Here is a 25,358-nt window from a genome sequence, read left to right as displayed (position 1 = left end):
GCATCAATGTAGGCCTTAAGCCACTCTTATTTGTCATCTGAAATAGCTTTCTTACTACACAGTTTCTTAATGGCATCTTTCATCTGTGCATTTCTCAAGGTGTAGATTAAGGGATTTAACATGGGAGTTATTGCAGTGTAGAATACAGTAACTGCCTTATCAATGGGTAAAATAACAGCAGGTCTCAAATATATAAATATACAAGGCACAAAGAATAAGACAACTACTGTGATGTGGGAGACACAGGTGGAGAGGGCTTTGCGCCTTGCCTCCATGGTGTGGTTCTTCAGGGAACGTAGAATACTCACATAGGAGATCATCAAGAGGAGGAAGTTTAGCAGGCAGATGAAGCCACTGTTGGCAGAAACAAAGAGTCCTAGAGTGTGGGTATCAGTGCAGGCCAGATTGAGCAAAGGACTTAGATCACAGGAAAAATGATCGATGACATTAGGGCCACAGAAGGGCAGTTTGAAGATGAAGAAGATCTGTATGGTTGAGTGGAGAAGGCCTCCCATCCACGCCACTGCTACTAGCAGGCCACACACCCGTGCATTCATGATAGTTGTATAGTGTAAGGGCTTGCAGATGGCCACATAGCGGTCAAAGGCCATTACAGTGAGCAGGATAATCTCACTACCAGCGACGAAATGTTCCCAAAATATTTGACTCATGCATCCTTTGAATGATATAGTCTTCTTTTCATAGAGTGCATCTGCGAAAAGTTTAGGGGTATTGATAGAGCAATAGCAGGAATCAATGAAGGAGAGATGGGCCAGGAAAAAGTACATAGGGGACCCAAATAATGGGCTGCTAACAATAGTAATCACAACAAGCAAATTCCCTACCACAGAGATGACATAGATGAGAAAAAACACAACAAATACAATTTTCTGCATCTTTGGATTCCCTGTGAGTCCCAGTAGAACAAACTCTGTCACGTTGTTCATAATATCCATGTATTTCATATAATGCTTAATTCAGACCTGGAAAAAAAAAACACTTTTTTATTGATACAACCAGGAATTTATCAAATTTAGCCACTCTAGTAAATATTAAATGCTCATATTTTATTAAACTGTGTATTCCTCTAAGGGCTTTTTTTTTTTTTGCTAAAAAATATTTTTGCTTCTTGAAAATTAATCAAGTGACCTCTGATAAAGATTCTGTCACATCCGTAGACTTGAGTTTTTTGAACACATATTTAAGGAACCCATGTATGTTTACCAAATCAGCTCAAATGACTGAAAGTATCTTGAATTAGAATGTACATACATACTGGTAGCTAAGGTGGAGAGAAGAGGTAGAACAATGATGTGGAGACAGAGAGTGCAAAACACAGATATTTCCCTTTACTGATAGGAAATGGGGAATTATGAAAGGTAATTGAGAATAGGAGTAAAGGCTAAAGCAAAACCAAGGAAGGAGAATCTTGGCTATTACTCTATATGATCTTTGTGTGTCTTGGATCAAGTAGGCTGAAGTTCAGCAAGGAGTAGAAGACAGACATAGGAAGCATAGTAGGAGATTTCAAAGAGTTATCACGCTATATAATAGGACACCGGTGAAAGTACACAGGAGTTGCTTTGGAAACATTCTAAATGCTTATTGTATAAACCAAAGAATTTTATAATAGCTAATCATTATTCTTTAAACGATTAATTGCTCTGTTCAAACTAGCAAGCTTTATGCACCTGTTGATCCATTTAATACCGATTGAACCTATGATGTTATTATTTTACTTTGCAGGAAAGAAGTCTCAAATATTTATGTTGAGAATATTAAATCAATGTAAATAATTAGTTGTTCCAATGGTTTCTTTAGACATTTATTGATTTAATCACAACTACAAGTATATGATATGATTTCCATCATCCTGTTTTACTTGTTTTGCACATTATAAAATAAAATAATAGGGCCTCCCTAGTGGCGCAGGGGGTTGAGTGCAGCACTGTGAAGCTATCCACAGCCTCTGCAGTATGGGTTCAATCCCTAGCCAGCCAGGGAAATACTCACATGGGGAGGCAGACCTCTCCTGTCTCACCCACTGCTCCCCTCAGCAGTGTTTTCAGTCCATCTGCCTGTTTTGCCCCCACTTTGTCTCTGGTCAATCCTCTCACCCTCCCATACCTCTGGCCTGTGCCCCAGTTTTTGTATGCATAAATAAATAAATCTTTAAAAAAATAAATAAAAGAATAGAGAGGTTATGAAACATGTCTAAGATCAAGCTAATTAAGCACAGAGTCAAGGTTAGGTCAGATTATATTTAGCTTTTTTATCTCTAGATTCTTTCGTATGCCATTACTGTTTAAAGTAACAATGTTGAACTAGTAAACAACATTTAATATGACTATAATGATTTTAAACCTTTTTTTTTAATTTAAGGTGAGGAGTCATTTATTTATTTATGAAAATTTCTTTATTTATTTATACAAGCACTGGGTACAGTCAGAAGCACGGAAGGGTGAGAGAATTCACCAGAGCCAGAGCGGGGAGCAGAACAGGCAGACTGACCGAAGTGCACTGCTGAGGGGAGCAGCGGGCGGCAGGAGAGGCCTGCGCACCATGTGGGACCCTCCTCTGGTGGCCAGGGAGCAGCCCGGCATCCAACCAGAGCTGCAGAGGCTGCGGGCAGCTTTGCCACCCAGCACTCAACCTCTGTGCCATCGGAGAGGCCCCTATAATGATTTTAATGATTAGTATTATTTCATATGCAAGTGTAAATAAGACAATTTCACCAGTGCACGTGCACACACAGATATGCTTCAATTCCCATACATCAGCTAGAATACTATATAACATTTACTGAGGTTTGTTCCCTCAAACCCAGTTTTCCATATGTAAATCTTCAAAAATATGAATTGCAAAACTCTTTCATAAAATTTTGAAATGAGTTCCATAGTGGATAAGTTTATTGAGCATCAAAATGCCAATACTAGATTTCTGGTCCTTCCACTTGCAACTTCTCTAACATGGGTATGTTGCTGGCACCCTACCTATTTGTTTCTTCATATATAGAGCAGGGATACTAAGACATATAAGCTTTATGGAAATAGGTTATGGAAATGAATATGAGCATACCTACTACCCTCCTATGGGCACACATAGGACTTTCATTATTTTTGTGAATGTACTTAGGTGACGGGAAGAATTGGAATTTTGATCAATAATACAGAGAGACATTTCACTAAGCAAGGAGTTCATGAGGCATCATTTCCAATTTTGCATTAAAGAATCATATTATCCACAGCAATTAATTCAAGGAAGAGAACTCTGTGCTTTCACTAAACAGCTGACAGCTGATGTCAGTATTCATACTTACATCTTTTCTATGTGTAATCGTATTTAATTCATGTTCCGTTCTCATGATGAAACTTGATTGTTAAAGGAGATGTCTCCTTTGTGTCTAGTGTTAGAGAGCTGCATACTATAATTAATCTCTAGGAGTCTTAGATTTTTCAACTACCAGGTGAGGTTGATGCTATTTACCTATCTTTGGAAGAAAGGGGTGAGGTTGAAATGTACAAATACCATGTTTGAGAAGTCTGGAAATGTGATGCTGATCATATATGAGAAATAACAATCTTTAATAAGCATTAGCACTATTGAAAAGCTTACCTTAACAGGGGGCCTCACTGGTGGTGCAAGGGGTTAAGCACCACACTATAAAGCAATCCACAGTCTCTGCAGCACAGGTTCTATCCCTGGCAGGCCGGGGAGCTACCCACATGGTGCAGAAGACCTCCCCTGACTTTCCTGCCAATTCCCTCAGCAGTGTACTTAGGTCAGTCTGCCTGTTCTGTTCCCCGCTCTGTCTCTGGTGAATCCTCTCAGCCCCCGCATCTCTGGCCTGTACCCCAGCTCTTGTATGCATAAATAAATAAACCTAACGGAAAAAAAAAAAGCTTACCTTACAGTCCTAGTTTCCCTTAATGATGTTTGGGGATGTTCAGAACAATGCCGTCTTCAAGCTGACATCCTCTTGGAATAAGCAACTTTCAGTATGAAAGATATGACACTCAAAAAGAGACTACTCAGTTGAGCCATCATACAATGAACACTAGCTATGGGTTTTTGTGAGTCTCAGTCCTTTCCTCAATCTTAGAATCTTAATACTTCATAGAACACCTGGAATATGCATTTAGAAGGGATTCATTTGAAACATAATAGAAAGATGATCTTCTACAGATGACTCTGTTCCCACAAGCAAAAAGCAGAAAGTGTGGAGGAAATACTCTCACATGTGTCATGTCGCTCATGATTAGTCCTTTTCTGGAGATGTGATCAGCAAAGCTCATTTACTCTTTGGCTTGCATGGATATTTAAAGGGATTTTTGTTAAGATTCAGGGACCTTATCTTGTAGTTGCTGCTTTTTCTCCCTGGAATTAATTATCATTGAAAGGCTTTGTCTTGGAAGCAGGTATTCTGGAGAGACAGGTTTGAGAAACACCCATTTTTGAGTGGGGAATTGTATTCCCTACACTTGGAAACTGAACAGATGAGAGCCTCCTGTTATTACCTGAACTTGGTTTCCCCTAGTTTTCCTAAAGCAGGGATCAACTTTCCATTTTAGAAATGGTGACATCTGAGGAGTGGAAGATTGAAAAATTTAAGACATATCAGAAGGAGGAAGACAAATACCAGGTGGTCTAATTTATGTGTGATATAGAAGAAAATACCCAGAAGGTCAGTGTATTCCTGATCCAACTGGTATATGCTGGCTTTCACTGGATCTGACCAACTCTGGCTCTTTTGGTTCAATTCTGACCCAGTCTGACCCATTTGGACCAATACTGACCAGTTCCCACTGTTTCCAAGCAGTCTTGATCAGGACAGCCTGGTCTCTTCCTGTTCAGAGAGGCTTCGACTGGTTATGACTGGTCCTAACCATTTTCTACTGATTCCCACTGGCTCCAACTCTTTAAGGCAACTAGTCCTTACTGCCTCTCATGAATTCTGACTGGTTCTGACCTATTCTGAGTGCTTCCATCCAGGTCTAACTACTTCAGATTACCTGCAATAAGTTCCAACCATCCTTGGCTGCTCAGGCTGGTTGACCAGTTCTTACCAGTAGTGGCTAGTTCCAGCTGCTTTGGTTCTGAATTTGACTTATATTGACCAGTTTAAACTAGCTCCCACTGTTTCTGATCAGCTCTGGCTTATTTTGAACAGTTCTGACCAGACATTGAGGATGTTGGTATGGTAGTGAGGGTGGAAAGGGCCAAATGGAACATGGTGGCACTGTGATGGTGGGCAGGGTGTGAAAGCATACCCTTGTAGACGTTTGACCCTGTAATCCCATGATTTGGTAATACATAAAATTAAATTTTAAGGAGATTTTATTGTTTATATTTTTTTTCTTATGATTGGTGCTTACTGGGTCAGATTTAATGAATGTTATCTTTGTAAGCAGAGGCACTGAACTGAATGTTCATGATGATGTTCAAGAAACAACATAAACCAAAAGTTGTACTTCCTACTGTATTGGTTCTCTTTGTATAGTTTTTTTTCCCCCACATTTTAATGAAATGTTGTCCTTAGGTTCCATTATGTTCTTTAATTGAGGAGCTTCTTCCACATAATTAAAGATGAAATTTGGTTAGTATCACTATAGAAAACAAATTATTTTGCTGAACACTATAAACCAGATCAAATTTATACCAACAGTTATGTTTCTTCCCCATACTTAATTTACATCTTCTATGAGTTCTTCAACACATCTCTTGGTCAGTAAAATTCACAGATAAAACCAAATAACTGATAAGAATGCTGCTATTTATTTCCTTACACAGTACTCAGTTACTGTCCTTACCATTTTTGGGAGTACTGTCCTATAACCTGACAAGTTTGTAAGTCATTTAGAGTTTATATTTTCACATGACCTTCATTTACCTTTTTCTGGGAATGAAGCAAACAGATTCAACATTAGTTCTATTTGACAGTTGAAGAAACAGTCTCAGAGGCAGTGAGCTGTGCAGTGCTAAGAATAAAAAATTAACAGGACATGTGAGACTGGACATTGATCTTCATGATTATAGATGAGGGATGTGTCCTCTGAACTGTATTGATCATTACTGGTACCACTAATAAAGAAAACCCAATTCTTTGAAATTAAAAAAGTCTTTTAGGTAATTCATGATTTTGCTGTATGGGAGAAAGTGATGGTTTCAACATGTGAACTCTCTTTGCCTAGATATGCAAAATTAAAATGGTAGCACTGTTCTAAATTCATGTTTAAATAAGTAAGTCATTGTTTAGTTACAGTGGGTTCTTCAGTTAGTCAGTAGGAACAGCTGGCTCTCCAAGGTATTTCTAACTTTTCAACAGAAACCTATAAAATGTGTCTTTGGAATATATAGGTAAAAGTTGCAATTTTTCTTTTATTTTGTATACTAATGGCCTGTGTTCTTAAAATCAGATGCCCAGTGTTGTGACTTTGTTTCCTGCTTTCAATTTCTCTATGATTTGATTTGACCAAATATAACAAGAAGGCCAGTGACTGAAACTATTATCAACTAATTAAGGCTGTTACAATGAAAATCTTGATTTTTGTTCACTTAAAGAATAAATAGATCTGTTTGATATATGGAAGGTTGGTATATGACTGGGTTTTATAACTAAATTACATGTAGTACAGACAAATTTGAAACCTCTTCAACTTTACAAAGGCAGTCAATGGCAGAGATGAAGAGAGACCCAATGTCATGGGGAATATAACCAAAATGAAAATGCATACATTGTGCAAAGAAGAAAAAAGATGTAAGAATTATATAAAATAAAATATTTAAATAAAAAAAAGAAAGAAAGAAGAGCTGGGATTTCATATAGTGTGTAATGTTACCTAGCATTCAAGAACATGGGTTTGTTTCAGATACAATTTTGTATCTTAAATTGCTGTTTAATTCCTTAGTGAATTTGTATAATTAACAGAACCTTCATATTTTGGTGTTTCTCTGTATAGTAAAATGTGTATCAAAATAATCCATTTGGCTTGTTATAATTTAAATACCTGCAAAATGTTGATAGTTGTACCAGGCATAAAGTCTGGTACTGATATTTAATATCATTACTATATTAAATATCTTACTAAATATCATTTGATATATCACAGTACCTTAATCTAAAAATGATTTAAAAGATCAAGTCTGTAATAAATTCTGTATGATCTACAATTTTTAAATATATAAATTTCTCCTAAATGTAAAATCTATTACAGATGTATTGTTTTCTATTACAGATGTATTGTGTAATTTCAGATAACTTAAGTTTCTGTTGTATTTCTGGATTGAACTCAACCTCATGTAAAATCAGAAAAATGTCACAGAATTTGTTTTTAATGGGTGTTTGGGAAAATAAGCAAATATAGCTCGTTTTCCTGCTTTTGTTCCTGCTTTATTACCTGACTGTCTTGATGTCTTCATCATCCTATACATTATCACCTGTAGTCATCTAATCCAACAGCACACGTACTACTTCCTCTGCCACCTTTCCCTCATGGACCTCTGCTACACCTCCACCTTGATCCCCAGGCTAAACCGGGACCTAGATGCAGCAAGAAAAAACATCTCCTATAACAACTGCATGACCCAGCTCTTCACTGCTCACTTATTGGCAGCTGTGGAAATATTCATCTTGGTGTCCATGACTTTTGACTGCTACATGGCCATAGTCAAGACCCTGCACTACATCATGATCATGAACCCACACAGACGTAACCTGCTGATTGTCATGGCCTGGAGTGTGGGTGTTTTGCATGCTATTGCTCTCCTGCTTGTGAGTCTCCATTTGCCTTTCTGTGTGATGTGAAGCTGGTGTTGAAATTCATGTGCAAAAATATTTGTGTTGTTAATATCTTAATGATTGCAAATTCAAGAATGGGGGTGGCTGTGGTTTCCCTGGTCCTAGTAGTTTCTTACATACTCATATAATCTGAGGACGCACTCCTCCACAGGGCAGTGCAAAGCTCTCTCCACCTGCAGTTCTCATGTAATGGTTCCGATTTTATTCTTTGCCCTGTATCTACATTTATATTCTACTTTCTGGAAGTCAGAACAAATATAAAGAAATCTCAGTGTTTCACACCTCGATTGTCCATCGCTAAATTCCTTCATCTTCCAGAGAAATGTGGAGATGAAAGCCATATAAAAGATGCATAAAACCAGCAAACGGGCACTAAGTCCTCCTTGCTAGCACAAGGGATTAAGTCTCAGCACTGTGAACATGTCCACAGCCACTGCGGCAGGAGTCCCAGCCCCAGCCAGGGAGCTGACCAACAGAGTGCAGCCGACCTCTCCTGTCTTGCCTGCTGCTCCCCTCAGCAATGTATTTCAGTAGATCTGCTTGTTCTGCTCCCTACTCTGTCTCTAATGAAACCTGTCAACCCCGCCACCCCCACCTCTAGCCTACACAGTCGTCTCAAACGGCATGTTCACAATTCAAGTAAATAAAGTAATGTGTGTTATTCCTTCAATCTTTTGTCCCCAGGGCTTTTCTCCTGAGATATTATAGAAAGAATGCTAAGTTTTCTTAGGGGAATTGGATTAAATGACCTCTGGCATTATTCAAGTCAAAAAAAACAAGTTACTGTGATTCAGCTTGTGATCTGTTAAAAGGTTCAACAGTTTCTAGGTGTGACTGAATGGATTTGAAGAATCCACATCTCTCACCCACATCTCTAATCACCTTATTTCTCTATACAGACAGGATATGGAAACCTGTTGTCCTCAAAATAAAATTTGACTTTCTCACTTTTTATTGGACTCTCCCTGATTGGTCCAGTCTAACCTGCTAATCTCAGAAGTCACTACACTAGAAGAAATAATGGTGTTTCAATAACATACTTTGGAGGCAGGGAAATGGAAGGGACTAATTATTCATGAAGATTTTGCAGATTCAGGAAAAGAGCAGAAATACTTCTAATCCCTGTCTTGGTTTTGGTGCTATTACTGAACAAGAGATAATTTTTTGCTATATTATTTTTCTTTTTATTTCTTTATTAGCCAACAAACTGGCACACATTTGTATATAAATAAAGTAGAACTCTCCCTTATGTACTTCATAAGCATAACTCATAATAAAATAAGCAATGTCAGAGAAGTTACACATTTAACATGTATTCCTTATACCTATCAAGGGGAGAATGAAATCCAGCAGACCACAGTTGCTCTATGAATTATTTTAACTTTCTGCCTGAAGAAAACAGTTATTTTAATTATTGAATACCCCTGTGTCTAGTGAATTACATAACCCATAATCAGCTCTGTGTTTTGGTTCCCTTTTGTCTAGACAGTTCCATCTGCCAGGCACTTGTCTTTTCTCTGCATGAGAATTGCATTACTTCCATATAGAGTTTCTTGACTGTAAACACTTGTCCCACAAAATCCAGAAAAAAAGTTTGACATTAGTGTTTGTCTTTAATCTCAGGCATCCTGGTTTTAATGCTTCTGCTGTTGGACTATTTCACAAATATAATTTTTTTTATTTACCCTGGACACATGCAAACCTGTGCAATATAAAGGGAAAATTATTCTGTGCTATAGAAATTAGTTTTGACAAGTTTTCATAGTTTTCTTTGATCTAGGGTTTTTATTGCCATGCAAATGCAGTGTGCGCACACATCTGTGTATGTATCATGTGGGGTGTCTTGTGGGATTTGAGAACACATCATAGGAAGTTTCAATCTAGTCCTAAAGAATTCTATGAGAGAAAGTTTTTTTTAAATTTCTATCATCATTTGTCTTCTTTTCTCAAAGTTCCATAAGCTTTCTTGACAAAACCTAATGACATTATACAAAAAAGTCAGAAATAGTATACACTGAACTAAGATCTATTTTCTATTTGCCGAAGTTCTCTCTAGGATTCAGTTTCCAGCCTGTAGCACAATACCTACTATACACAAAAATATCTGTCAAGTAAATAACTAGAATAATTTGATAAAATATTTTGTTCAATATGTGATTGTAAACTAATTAAGAAACATTTATGGTTGAAATACGTAATTGAAGGAATTCTGTCCATTTACACAGGAATTTATAGTTATTAAAATCTAACATAACTAAGATTACTGAAAGAATATAATCAGTTAATGAACATTCATTACATGGGTACACTACACTACAGTGTTTTCTGGAAATATTAGGCTAGAAGAAGCTTAGAAGATAAACTCATGCCATTTACAGCAACATGGATGAGGCTCCAAGGGATTTTGCTCAGTGAAATAAGCCAGAAAGAAAAAGAAAAATATCAGATGGCTTTACTTATAGGAAGAATGTAGGGGAACCAAATAAGGATTCAGGAAAAAAATAATTATAACAAATTTAAAAAACAAAATTAACAGGCAACTATAAATCAGAGATACTCTGTAGGGGAGGAGAGGAGAGGTATCAAAATTGGCAGGAAGAGCACAAGGGACTATGGTAATAGTGCAAGGGTGAATGGGTGGTAAGAATTTTACAGGGTGGGAATTTTAGCTGAAAGGAGAAAGCATGCATTGTGCAAAAAAGGAAGAATGATGGGCCTCCCCGGTGGCGTAGTGGTTGAGCGCTGGGTTGAGAAGCTGCCCGCGGCCTCTGTGGCGCCGGTTTGATCACCGGCTGCTCCCCAGCCACGGGAGTAGGGTTCCACATGGCGCGCAGACCTCTCCTGCCGCCCGCTGCTCCCCTCAGCAGTGTACTTCGGTCCTTCTGCCTGCTCTGCTCCCCGCTCTGGCTCTGGTGAATTCTCTCACCCTCCCGTGCTTCTGACTGTACCCAGTGCATGTATAAAATAAACAAACAAATAAATAAAAAATAAATAAATAAAAATAAAATAAATAAAAATACATGCCTGTAAAAAAATAAAAAAAGGAAGAATGATGTAAAATATATATTAAATAAAAAAAAAAAAAGAAAACGAAGTAATCTGTGAGGAGACAAAATGCAAATCAAAATGAAATACCAAAAGGCAGGACACAGAATATCTTAAATAGTTGAGAGAATATTATTTTTGTCTAAGAGATAGGATAAGTTTTTGTGGAGAATATATGCTTGAGATCAGCTTTGAAAAGAGAGTACATGTTAAAGAGAAGACTGTTCCCATTGGAGGGAAGCCGCAAACAAATGGGAGAACTACAAGACTTGCATAGGAAACAGCTTGGCTGGGGTTCACGGAATGAAGTTGGGAAAAAATCTTAAAGATGTGACCAAATAGAGATTTTGGATAATTCTGGGGATACAATAATAAAAACAGGAAAAAAGCATGTAAGTACTTATAAGCATTGGGGATAATGAAGGAAAGTCTTTGTGTGGTAACTGCTAAGGTTGCTTGCCCTGTAGTAGTTGCCATGAAGGGTGTTAGGAGGTGTAGGGAGCTCATCCCTGTGGGTGAGCAGAGAAGCGACACAGTCATGGGCAATGCAAGGTTGCAGCCTGAGCCTGATGGAATGCAGTGGGGAGACACCAAGGCAGTTGGAAACCAGGAGAGATAGCAAGCTATGATCTGGGCCGAAATTCTATAATCCATTTCTGGACTTGGCCTCTCTTGAGTTGGAAGTCAGGTAGAGATGACAAAGAGAGGAGGTGAGAGTTAACTTGAGAGCAAGGAGGAAGAGTAACTATTGAAGGACAGAGATGCGAGAGCTCACTCTTCCTGGCAGTTTATGAAAGATTCATTATTTTCTTAGCTTTCCATCCACAATTTACACATTCCATTTCAGAATTGAATAGATGGCGTGCACATTGTCAGGATAAAGGGTGACGACTCAGTTCAAAGAAGCATATCCTATATACCTAGGGAAGGAATGAAAAGAAATCAGTCCTTTTCTGTCTGTAATTGATTGCTTGTGATATTTAGTCTCATTTGTGTGAATTATCAAGTCTCAATTCTTTTTTTTTTTAAGATTTATTTATTTATGCATACAAGAGCTGGGAACAAGCCAAAGATACGGGAAGTGAGAGGATTCAACAGAGACAGAGTGGGGGACAGAAAGGCAGATTGAAGTACACTGCTGAGGGGAGTAGCGGGTGAGAGAGGAGAGGTTTGCTGTGTCATGTGTGTTGCTCCCTGCCTGGCCAAGGATAAAACTTGTGCTGCAGAAGCTGCGGATTTTCCCACATTGTGGTTCTCAACTCCTTGTGCCACCAGGGCGGCCCATGGCTCTTAATTCTGGTTTTCATTTTCATACCTGAGTGTTTGAATGATACTGAATTACCCAAGAGGTACTGGATTATCTTTCAGGGAAATATCAATATAAGATCCCTCACTGTAAGAATATTGATTCTATGATATTATTTTAGTCTTGTCTATCTTTTCTATAAATCATCAAAATGTATATTAGTTCATTGTTAAACCATACAAAATGCTGATTTGGTGCAAAGGAGTATTTATGAATGGTGCTAACATTAATATTTTGGTACACTGGGATGCTCACTGGCAGTAGACCCAAAGTCTGAGACTCTCATTGTTTGGTTGTTTTAACCTTTTTTTTTTTTTTCATTAAATAGGACACCCAAAGAAACCAAAGGCATACAGAATGACATATTTTATTTTATTAATTATTTTTTGTATTTTTTACAACATTGTTCATTTTTAAACAATATTTGCTTCCCTCCACCCCCTCAGATGTAGTCCCCATTGTGTTTCCTTCACCAATGCACCCGTGCACCATCACCTCAGTCCTCTGTGCTACTCCCTCCCTTCCTCTGATCCTTCTCCCTCCTCCTTCCTCCCCTGCAGAGTGTCTCTGATTTATAATTGCCCATTTTTGCTTTGTTGTGTTTTGAACTGTTATTATTGTTTTACACTGATGTCTTAATTTGGTTCCACTATATTCCTGCTATAAGTGAAACCATCCAATATTTTTCTTTTTCCTTCTGGCTTATTTCACTGAGCATAATTCCTTCTAATTTCATGCACATTGCTGCAAACAGCATGAATTTATCTTTTTTGATTGCTCAATAATATTCCATTGGGTATATATGTCCCATCTTCTTGATCCACTCATCTATTTTTGAGCATTTATGTTGTTTCCAGGTTTTACCTATTGTAAATAAAGCTGCAATAAACATTGGGGTACAGGTGGTCTTTTGAATCAGTGTTTCTGTGTCCTTTGGGTAGATCCCTAGTAGTGGAATTGCCGGGTTATATGGAAGCTCCATTTTTAGTAGACTGAGGAACCTCAAGACAGTTTTCCATAGTGGTTGGACCAGTTTGCACTCCCACCAGCAATGCAGAAGTGTTTCTTTTTCACCACATCCTCGCCAACATTTGTTAGTGCTTCTTTTTTTTTTTGATATGTGCCATTCTTACTGGTATAAGGTGGTATCTCAATGTGCTTTTAATTTGCATTTCCCTGATTATAAAGGATGTTGAACATTTTTTCATATGCCTGTTGGCCATTTGCGTTTCCTCTTTGGATAAATGTCTTTTAAGTTCCAGAGTGAAATATTTTAAAGTGAGTTCCTTTATATCTCTCACTCAGGACAAACAACAGAATCTCTGTCCTTTCACAGGCCAATGCTATTTTCTCTATAAATATAACTGCATTTACTGACTACTACTTCTTTGCATTGATATTTTTCAATGTCCATTTTCTTCATCTGTGAAATGGTATCTATGCTATATATTGTTATAATAATAATTAAGTCAAATCCCATCATTTTGTTCATTTCTGACATCAAATACATGTTTACTAAATATTTAAAAATGTAAGAGGAAAGGACAAGGCTATTGAAAAGTATAAATTGCAGCATGTGTAACTCCATTGCTGACACCTTTCTTAATGATCATTTTTAAGGATGTGAATGAAATTTCTATGTATCTATAATTTTCCAGAAAAGTAACATCATATGGAAATATATTAAAGAACACATGCATCATTTTTACTCAGACAACATGTTAAAAAGACTGTGTTGAATAGTTGGAGATCATCTCTTAACATATGGACCAGAACTACAGTTTTTCTTGGTTATATTATTGGTTATATATTTTTACATATTGGTTATATATTATTGGTTATATATTAAAAAGAAACTCAAATTGCTTGAATATCAAATATGTCATCAGGAACTTTTCATTCAATGGGATTTTGACATGCTTTCTTAAGGGGCATTTATAATGCAGTTGTATTTAAAAGGCCATTAATGAACAGACTACTTGGGGACATATAAATAATTAACTAACTAAGCTATGCCTTGGGAGGAAGCAAATGTACCTTTAGGATATAAATTTTACCTAAAATTTTACTTAGCATTTGTGCTTAATGTCCCTCAGGAATAACATGGTGATACAAATATAGAGTCTGTATTTGGACAGCTGATCTGAAAGTTTTCAGGGAATAAAGTAACTCTCCTGCCTGCAAGCCTTTTTTTCTGTGGAGTGACCACCCAGCATTTATTTCATTTAGTGGTATGACAGTAATTGCCAAAATGGTATGAATTTTGTAATTTTAATATATAAATTGAAGGAAATTAGAAACCTAAACTCATCTGTAGCACTCACTGTGCTGAGAAAATTTCAAGTCAGAGGCTTTAAAGAAAAGAATTTTAATATTTTAATACAGAATTAATGTCATTTCAAAGAAGAGAGAACAGAAAAATCTGTAAAAGAAGAATAGATAAAAAGTAAGTACAGAGGAAAATATGTAAGATATTGGTTGTTCCTTTACCATAATCTTATAGTTATTTTAACTATAAGAAAATGTAGTCATTAACAGTTAATTTTAAAATAGACTTTAATGTGAATTCTATAGTCTAAGATATTATTGAATTAAGAGAGCACTAGATTGTTAGGGTATCTGTTTGCCCACTGATGGTGGGATATCATATTCTGGAAGAATAAAATCAAATTCATGGGCTATTACTGCCTCGTTTATTGGATGGCAGCATATAAAAAAGAGACACACTATTCCAACTCTAAGGAGGTCCTAAACTGTGCCAAGAAGAAGCTAATTTCAATTCTGTAAAAATATTAGGAATGGAGGGCTCTTAGAAGTAGTTGAACCTCATTCCTTCATTTTATGGAAAGGAAATTTAAAAGTCGAGAGTATACAAGATCAAAAATCTAAGAGGTGGCAGTCTTGGGTATGTCTCCAAATTATCTTTCTCCTATTTCTCTTATGGAGCCATTAGCTAATCAGATGAAAGATCACCACTCATGCTTGAGAGAATAGGACTTTATTGCCTCTGACAGAAGCATGTCAGTCACACTTTTGCTGATTTCTAGAGCTGGTTTATGTACACCAGGACACTGAACTGATTTGGTTTATGGTGTTTCATAGAGACTTCAGCCTGAGCTATAGTTCAGAAAATTCGGATGATAAAACATTTGCTAATAGATTTACTTATTTTTCATTTCTCTGCTACTGCATTCAAATATGAATTTAGGTAATTTGTATTCTATTAATAAGAAAAGTTTCTTTTAATATTTTTGTACATCATTTAAAAATAGCTATGTGGCTTAATTATTTGTTTATTAATATTTGAGTCCTAGGGAGTAAGAATGAGATCTTTGGTCAGAAAATATTGTAAATGAAAATTATCCTTTGGAGGGGCTTCCTTGGTGGCGCAAGGGGTTAAGCACCGCACTATGAAGCAATCTATAGCCTCTGCAGCACAGGTTCGATTCCCGGCCAGCCAGGGAGAAACCCACATGGTGAAGCAGACCTCTCCTGTCTCACCCACTACTCCCCCAAGCAGTGTATTTCAGTCAGTCTGCCTGTTCTGTTCCCCAATTTGTCTCTGGTGAATCCTCTCACTCCCCTGCATCTCTGGCCTGTACCCCAACACTTGTATGCATAAATAAATAAATATTTTAAAAAAGAAAGAAAATAAATAAAATTAGCCTTAGCTTATGAATGCTTACTAAAATATTATTTTGTGGGTTGAGCAAAGGTATTCATGTCTGTGAAGGTAAACATAGATCCCAATTGACTGGAAAAGATAATAGAAACCATTTAGTGTATGTTTCTATGCAATTCTATCACATAAAGTTAGTAACTTAAATAGAATATTATTATCACTCTAAGTGTTCAGTATGGATTTGTGAATTATATCATTTCAGGTGATTCATGTATTTTATCTGCACTGAGCCATGGAAAATAGGAATAATGTCACTGTGTTTATTCTCTTGGGACTTTCCCACAACAAGAATATTGAAATCATCTGCTTTGTATTATTTTTATTTTGCTACATAGCTATTTGGATGGGTAATTTGCTCATAATGATTTCAATCACATGCAGTCAGCTAACTGAACAACCCATGTATTTCTTGCTAAACTATCTCTCACTCTCCGACCTTTGCTACACATCCACTGTGACACCCAAACTAATGACTGATTTACTGGCAGAAAGGAAGTCCATTTCCTATAATAACTGCATGATACAGCTCTTTACCACCCATTTATTTGGAGGCATCGAGATCTTTATCCTCACAGGGATGGCTTACGACCGCTACGTGGCCATCTGCAAGCCCCTGCACTACACCATCATCATGAGTAGGCAGAGGTGTAACGCGATCATCATAGCCTGCTGCACGGGAGGATTTATACACTCTGCCAGTCAGTTTCTCCTCACCATCTTCTTACCATTCTGTGGCCCCAATGAGATCGATCACTACTTCTGTGATGTATATCCTTTGCTGAAATTGGCTTGTTCTAACACACACATCATAGGTCTCTTAGTCATTGCTAATTCAGGCTTAATTGCTTTGGTAACCTTTGTGGTTTTGATGCTGTCTTATTTCTTCATATTGTACACCATCAGGGCATATTCTGCTGAGAGCCGCAGCAAAGCTCTTTCTACTTGCTCTTCTCATGTGATGGTTGTAGTTCTATTTTTTGCACCTGCTTTGTTTGTTTATATTAGACCAGCTACAACTTTCCCAGAAGACAAAGTGTTTGCTCTGTTTTACACCATCATTGCCCCCATGTTCAACCCTCTGATTTACACGCTCAGGAATGCAGAGGTGAAGAATGCCTTGAGGAAAGTGTGGTGTCGTTACACACTCTTGGAAGGAAAGTAAGTTTTCTGAAGCTTTTGTGCTTTCCATACTGTGGTTCCAGTAAACATGCCTGTGAATCACATCCATTCTCATCTGTTCCTGGCCTCACTGCTCGAATTGATGAGTGAGTAAAGCAGAAGTTTAAACCCTCTGCTGTTAATGTGTCTACACCGCAGGAGTATAAACCCATTGCTGTTAATGTGTCTATACTGTCTCCTCAACAAATATAGCATTATTCTCTTCATACACCCATCAACTAACTTTATCCTTAAGAACTGTGCTTACATGATGTGAATTAACCAGACTAATCTTAAAAATAAAGAGTTCTATCACCTACTTGTCATCTTATTGAAGAAAGTTTATTCATTTTTTTCCACCTCGAAACACTAAAAAAGGTGAATAAGATATTACCTTCAATTTAAAGCATTTTACTCAACTCTAGAGACAGAAAATTTTATGTATCATGCATATACTGTGCATGAGTCATCATAAACTGAACAATACTGTGGAATCAGCAAACATTAGTAATCAGAAATTATCAGTATATTTGATGGCCTTCTCCTTTCTGTTTACCCACCACCTTCCAAAGGCAAGCACTCGCTTCATCTCAAAATCAATTATTTTTACCTTTTTTTCTTGTATTTTGTTGCAAAATAGTGATATGGATTGTAATTTTCAGTGTTTTTGTTCTTGTCATGGAGCTTGCTAACTTCATTCCTCATACTTTGTGTATTTTTTGATTAATTTCATCAATCTATATTATCTCATTGAATGAATATAAGATAATTGATTTACCCATTCTTGATTATTAGATTCAGATAATTCATTTAGGGCTTTTATGAGTAGTGCCTTGTTGAGAATTTTGGAATGCATCTTCTGGTAAATACATATATTGCTTTGTTAACATTATATTGTATTAAGATTGAAAAATTTGAGATATTATTTATGGAATTGTGTTAATACCCTTTTATAATAGCTTACTGACATAAAAATCATTCAATACAAATAATTATTAATATAAAAGTACTAATGTGAATGAAGCAAAATGTTTGGAAACGTGAAACTTTTCATTTTTCTAGACTCCATCAGTTGTGTGTGGGATATGCCAGTTAAACCAAATAAAGCACTCAGAGAGCTTACACAACAAAAAGCAGAACTCCCAGAAACAGAGTATAGATTATGTCATTGAGATTGAAATATAAGTAATCATCATTGGGTAATGTTAATAAATAGGCTATTCTTGGGAGCATATGAAATTGCTTACCATAATAATAAAAAACTGGTAAATTCCCTTATTTAGCTCCAAGGATGGATTAGTGCACTATGCGTGTCACAGGACTGAATTCTTCTAGTTGCAAGATTGTCTCAATCAGGCTTTTTCTGAAGGAGCCCTTCTTCCATATGATCATAAAGAAAAATTAGCTACCATCTCTAAGGATAAATATAACAAATATTAATAATTAATTAATTAGTTTTCATGATTAATTGAAAGTTTTTATATGATAATAATTTAAGTGTAAATGTTTTAAGCTACATGTATTATTTCTTATTCCAGATATTTAACTATTTGTGCATAATATGCAATAAACTCACCATCAGGAAAATGCAAGGAATAATACATACAAAGTTCATTCTTACTGGCATTTTCTCTGATCCAACACATATTTTTCTCAGTGCTCTTTTTCACTGTCACATTCCCTTTTTGGTAGGAAGCCTTCTGATGATACCTAAAGAAGCCAGATCATTTCACAATCTTTATAATTTTTTATTACCCACACACCATTCAAGTTCCATAGTCATTGCCAGTCCCAACACATCGCTGCACTTTGTGAAAATAAGCAAAATGGGTATTTTTGTGAAAAATTAGAAAAATATTCAGTTCAAACAGATCAAAATTATAATGATTATCAGTTTTTTTCTTCAAACCACTTACAGTTTCATCCTCTTAATAATTAATTTTCCACAGACAGGAATAACCACTTTACATACTTTTCAATGTTATTCATAATGTGGTTGCCCCAGTACAACCAAATTCTTCGCTTCTCCTAAATTGGCAGTCTTTCCTTATCTCATCCAGATCCTAAGTCATGCATCCTTTTCAGGTACACCCAATGCTAGGCTCATCTATTGCTTTTTTTTTTTTTAATTAAAACCTAATTAATTTCCACTTAAGAATGAATGAGAACTATAAAGAATGTTCTTTTCCCCACTTAGGATAATGGGTTGGGGGTGAAAAGTCCCCTTTGTTTCGAAGGTGCCAGGGCGGAGGCAGTCGCTTGGGGGCAACCGTCATTGCTAACTTCACGCATGTGCACCAAGACATGATCGCTCATGGAGCGTGGTCTCTGGTCCTTCTTTAGGGTGGGGCAGTCTTCAAAAAAACTTATTGTGTAATACTATTAACAACAACGACAGCAATGATAATAATAAATGAATTTCTCACCTTTTTTGTATTGGTGTTGAGATTAGTCTTTTTATAATCAAATGTTACTGATTTGTCATTCTTTTTTTTTTTTTTTTTTTATATTTATTTTATTTTATTTTTTTTTTTTATAAATTTTATTGTTATATTCCCCATACAATTGCAGCCCCCCATTCTGACCCCAATCCCTCCCCTCCCGATTTGTCATTCTTTATGTAACTATACAATTTGGGGAGTGCGTTTTCACACCTCCACTGGTGCACAAGCTTCACCAGCCACTACCAAAGGTCCAGTGCCAGTGCCCTATCACATTACTGCCCCATCCCCTTTCCTCACACCCTGCCCAGTGGTCACCGAAGCTAAAGGTCATTTTTGCTCTGTTTTGACACTTTGATTTCTTGAGTTATATATAATCCACCTATGAGTGAAACCATCTGGTAATTGTCTTGTTTCTCTTAGCATAATTGTCTCAAGACCTATTCATATTGTCAAAAGCCATTATTTTATCTTTTTTTGTTTTCATTTTCCATTTCTTTCAGGGATTGGGGTGAGAGGGTTTTTTAGATTGGAAGTTAGTCACAAAAAGTGTTCTGCTCACTTTCAAACTATTTTTCTGTGAAACAAACGTGAAAGTCTGGGTTTGATTTCTCTGTCCTTAAACTTCTTTGGCTTTTTCTAAGTATGTTTCTGCTTAAATCTTACTCTCCTCTATTTCCTTGGAGCATGTTTTCATATAAAGAACTTAATTTATGATCTATCAACATTAAATGAAGGTGGGCTTTTGGTTTAGGCTCAAATTCCTCAGAGTATATACGGTTATTTACTGTGGCATAATTTTTTTTTGAGTATTTCCTAAAGCTCTTTAATTTTTTTGCTTTTTTTAAAATAAATTTTATTTTTATTTTCCCCATACAATTGCAACCCCCTTATTTTGACCCCAATCCCTCCCCTCCCCGCCCCTCTTCCCACTATAGAAAGCTGTGTGGAGATTTCTGGGCCTACTAAACATAGAGCTTCCGTATGATTCAGCAATTCCACTCCTAGGTATTTACCCAAAGGACACAGAAACATCAATTCCAAAGAGCATAAATATTTTTTTAAGGACTTGGTAGGAATTAAGCTATTTCCAGCTGTAGGTTGGGCACATTTTCTTTGGGGAAATGTCTCATCCCATACTAAATGTGAGAGGGAGGTTTGGGGTTATAATCTCCCAGGTAGTCTACTTTAAATACCACTTGGAAATTAAACAGCAAACTTCTATGTACATTTCTACGCCTGAAGTCACAACGGATGTACAGATTTTGGCTAGAAAGCAAACAAAGACATTTTTCAACATAAATGCCAGTGCTTTCATTTCCTTTTAGTTTCAAAAATCAGGAGAGAATGCTTCTATCAGGAAAACAGAAAAGTTCTAGATTCAGGTCTTACTTAACTGATTGCATGGTCAAATTCATTAATCTTTAGCATTGAATTTTACATTCAGACTGCATTCAAAGTACTGAATCCCACTTTGTATGCACAGATAAAGAGATTTATCTTATGAGATAATCATCTGGTAAGTAAATATCCACTCAATCTGTAATAAATATTACTTTCAAATAAAAAAATAAATTTTCATATGTAAGATGTTTTACCTATATGTATGCTGATTTTATATATGCAGTTTTGCCCCATTCCTTGCAAGTTTGCAAACATTTTATGTAGCAACTTATGTAACTTAAGTACAATTTAAAAAAATGTGTACTGTTATGTTCCCCAGCAGGTGTCAAAGTGAAATAGATCTTTTTCTGCTCTCATTTTAGGAAATTCATAAAGGAGATGACAACATCAGCATCACATATGGGTATATTAGAGAAAGTGAAAAGAATTGATTTATGGAACAAATGAGTGACTTGTATTTTAGGCAGAATAGAAAAAAAAAAAAAAAAGAGGAAAGGAGGCATAAGTAAGTTAAAGGAAGGCACCAGAGTAGAGGTCCCTTATTCTTCTTCTACTTCTAGTAAGTATATAGCACAGATGTTGTATAAAGTAAGTATACAGAGTATACAGGAAGTTTTGCAATTGAGAAAGCCCTAATAGCAAAGGATCCTGGGCTTCAGTGTGGAACAAATTTGATGAGCAGAAATGAGAACAGGATGAACAGTGAGAAAGAAAGGAGATAGGATTAGCACAGCAAAAGCTTGGTTTTGGTCTTGGGGAAAATTTGAAGTTGTTGGGTAAAATGCAGCTTCACTTTGACATTCTTGACTAGGCAACTTGGTGGCAGAAATAACCAAAAATAAAGGGTAACGTGTCCCTAGAATACCGATAGTTTGAACCTGAAAACCAAATTGTCAGTATGCAGATAGAAAATAATTAAAATATATCTAAAATTAATCTTTAATATGTATCAGGATTTATTCAAATTATAAAGGGTACTTGGTTTTCTATTTGCAAAACAATAAAAAGATTATTGGGGTCTTATTGACATTAATGATTGGGCACGTGTCAGCTGCTTGGAACTGCTTCTAGGCTATGGCAAGCACTAAATAAATGTTAGATGTCGTCCTTCTCTGTCAGTCTTTGCATAATCCCCCAAAAAGAAAATCAATTTGTATTTTAATCACAGTATGTTTTATTGTGGTTATGTTGGTTTATAACACTATGATTTAGGGCTTATAGTTTCACCCCCTTCATATTTGAATATAATAGCTTTTATTTTCATCTCAACACCTTATTATCATTTTGTTCATTCTTCTTTTCTTTGCGTACAGGGTACCAAATTTATACCTACAATAGGAAGATGAGAACATAATTAGTGCCTATTGCATACTGGATACATTATAATCTAACCTGGACAAACCTGGAATATTGATACTAGAAATATCCATACTAAATGGATATTTATATATATTTATATATATTTATATATTTACATATAAATAAATATCTATATTATCCATATTCCTGTTTAATATCCATATTAAACAGGAAAAATTGATTGTCAGATCTTTAGTCTGGTCCTTAGTCTGATCTTTCAACTGACTCCAAAGTTGATTTATTGACCATGAGAGCAAATTACTAAGGGACAAAAGAATTAAAAGCACTATAGCTTTCTGTCTGAAGAAATGCCTGGAGGGAATAAAATCAGAATTAATTTCCTGGATGTTCAAAATTAAGTTTTAACATTGAGATAAAAGGACATAGTTTAGGGAGGGTTAAGGAGATAATGACTTCCATAAGTTTCAAGTGTCAATATAAGCTTCCCAGAGGTAGATACCAAGGTGTGGATTTTGAGCATAGGTGTGTTACTTTCAGAGTTTAATCCAGTATGGTATATTGAATGTATTATAAAAAGACAAATATTAAAGTAAAGATGGAAAATCTCTGTCCTAGTCAAAGAGGGCTGCCTGAGTGTTTTCAGAGAACATTTTCCTGACAAGAAAAGAGAGGACTCAGAGCAGGAGGGATTCTGAGGTTAAAACTCCCAACTAGTATCTTAAGTTAACTTTTAGATGCAAATAAACTGGAGGAAAAAGAGTCTACTACCCCCAAACACCCTTTCAACATATTTTTAACCAAGGAATCAATCATTAACAGAACTTAGAGCTCTTGCAAAAATTTGGTACAATTCTTAGTCAATTTACTAGGATTTAAAGTCATTTAGATAACGCTCTGTACAGTAATTCCATAAACTGGATGCAAAGGATATTATTCATGTTGCATTTACATAGCTTTTGTGCAAACCTTCATTTATTAAAGCAAAATGTTGAAGCCCAGTATGTGTTAAGCAAGTTTTTTTCATGCCTGTGTGCTTTGTTCTAACTGAGCTTGTAGACAGCCTTTAGTTCTCAATTTTATGTATCTAATTATTATTTTTATCTATTTATGTAAAAAAAGAATGTCACAGTCACTTGTTCCCTGTTATTTTTTTCTTTATTGCTCTTTATAATGTTGAGAAATATATAATGCTTCCCTTTTGTGCAAACAACTCAATTGAGATAATATTTTAATACCATTTTTTAAAATGAAAATTTCATGATAAAAAGATTAAGTAGAGATGGGGTTCTATCCTGCAATTGCCTAACTCACCTCATTCATTTCACTTTAAATTTGGTTATTTCAGCCTATCAGCAGGAAAGCTATTCTAAGAAAGGAAATGTATTTTCCCATAAGCTCACTTTCTTATTCTACACAAAAAGTGACTGTGTATTTCTGATTATGCCATGAGCACCTGTACCTGTTAATACTTTTCCTGTTCACTCAAGAAAAATAACCTGATCTGATACATTTTAAGATGGACATGCAAAGTTTAAACTCAGTTATTTTAAAATATAGTATGCAGCATTGATTAAACATGTGAAGTTATTTCTACAACGCTCATTCAGAGTCACACTGTGCTAGTCAATATTTCTCATTTTTCCAGGCAAATCCACTGCATCGTATTTGCATTAGAACATGGAAAATATAAATAATGTCACCGAATTTATTCTGTTGGGTCTCTCCCAGAACAAGAGAATCAAAAACTTTTGCTTTCTACTATTCTTATTCTGTTACATTGCTATCTGGATGGGAAACTTGCTTATAATGATTTCTATCACATTCAGTCAACTAATTGACCAGCCCATGTATTTCTTCCTCAATTACCTTGCTCTCTCAGATCTGTGTTACACCTCAACAGTGACACCCAAGATGGTCACTGATTTGCTGGCAGAAAGTAACATGATTTCTTATACTAACTGTATGGCACAGCTCTTCACCATGCACTTCTTTGGGGGGATCGAGGTCTTCATCCTCACGGTGATGGCCTATGACCGCTATGTGGCAATCTGCAAGCCCCTGCACTACATGGTCATCATGAACAGGCACAAGTGTTTCACTATGGTCTTCACTTGCTGTGCTGGAGCATTTCTGCATTCCTTTGTCCAATGTCTCCTTACCATCAGCTTACCTTTCTGTGGTCCCAATGAAATAGACCACTATTTCTGTGATGTCTATCCTTTGCTGAAACTGGCCTGCATGGACACATACATAGTTGGGATTCTGGTGGTTGCCAACTCAGGCATGATGGGCTTGGTGACTTTTGTGGTTGTGATGCTGTCTTACTGTTTGATATTATATACTATCAGGCCTTACCCAGCAGAGAGCCGCACCAAAGCTCTTTCCACTTGCAGCTCCCACGTCACAGTTGTGGTCCTGTTCTTTGTGCCTGTCCTCTTCATCTACATTAGACCGGCTGTCACTTTTCCAGAAGACAAAGTGTTTGCTCTTTTCTACACCATCATTGCTCCCATGTTCAACCCCCTGATTTACACACTCAGAAACATGGAGATGAAGAATGCCTTGAGGAAAGTGTGGTGCAAGAAACCATTTTTGATTGGGAGGCAAATTAGTTGAAAGATACTTTACCTCCTCATTATATACTCTCCTCAAGTGACATTTGCTCTAACTTAAGTTCATTCAACCAGGAACTTTGCTTCAGCAAAAAAAACAAACAACAAAACAACCAACATGTATACTAGATGAGGCCATTACTATTATAATTTACATTTAAATAAGTTCTTCATTTATTGATCAGCTTCTTAACAATTTCTTCCCTAATAATTGGAGTCATCATTTCCTCGTTCTAGTTCTGTTACACTTTTCTATGATTTTATTTTTTTTTCTTGTTTGGATTTTACTTGTAAGTTGTGACAAGAAAGTAATCATGCTCATGTCTGTGTAATGACTCTACAAATGTACTTAAGCTATTCTCATATTGCTCATCCCAGTCCTAATGGGTCCATGTGATCTTGTTATAATCCCTGCATTCTCATTCATAAAGAGCATTGAAGCTATAGAATCATATTTTTGGCTCAGCTAATGAGTTTCCATAATTATTGCAAAAATTTACAAATCAAATATCATTTACATGAGGTCTAAACAATAAAAATATTATTTATGTAAGAATTCATAAAAAGTAAATTTTTCTAAAACTAATTTGAT

The 25,358-nt window shown here is 36.2% G+C and overlaps 2 protein-coding genes and 1 pseudogene across 3 annotated transcripts; 2 read left to right on the top strand and 1 right to left on the bottom strand.

The window, feature by feature from the left end:
* On the bottom strand, positions 1–965 carry LOC311170931 (olfactory receptor 4C46-like; the record flags this gene model as incomplete). Its single annotated transcript, XM_084233441.1, has 1 exon — positions 1–965. The coding sequence occupies one exon, from the start codon at positions 963–965 to the stop codon at positions 27–29; it is 939 nt and encodes a 312-aa protein (XP_084089567.1). The 3' UTR covers positions 1–26.
* Positions 966–4,573: 3,608 nt separating this feature from the next.
* LOC311170079 (olfactory receptor 4P4-like) lies at positions 4,574–24,770 on the top strand (annotated as a pseudogene). The gene is made up of 3 exons: positions 4,574–4,642; positions 7,365–7,633; positions 24,159–24,770. The product of its transcript is annotated as an olfactory receptor 4P4-like (transcript).
* Positions 16,064–16,993, top strand: LOC311171391 (olfactory receptor 4P4-like; the record flags this gene model as incomplete). The annotated part of the gene is made up of 1 exon (XM_084234203.1): positions 16,064–16,993. One exon carries the CDS (start codon positions 16,064–16,066, stop codon positions 16,991–16,993), a length of 930 nt encoding a protein of 309 aa, XP_084090329.1.
* Positions 24,771–25,358: the final 588 nt, after the last annotated feature.

Source organism: Talpa europaea (assembly GCF_964194135.1).
Source record: "Talpa europaea genome assembly, chromosome: 1".
Lineage (NCBI taxonomy): Eukaryota > Metazoa > Chordata > Mammalia > Eulipotyphla > Talpidae > Talpa > Talpa europaea.
Note: the sequence above shows the minus strand (reverse complement) of the source record. Positions and strands in the feature narration are given on the sequence as shown.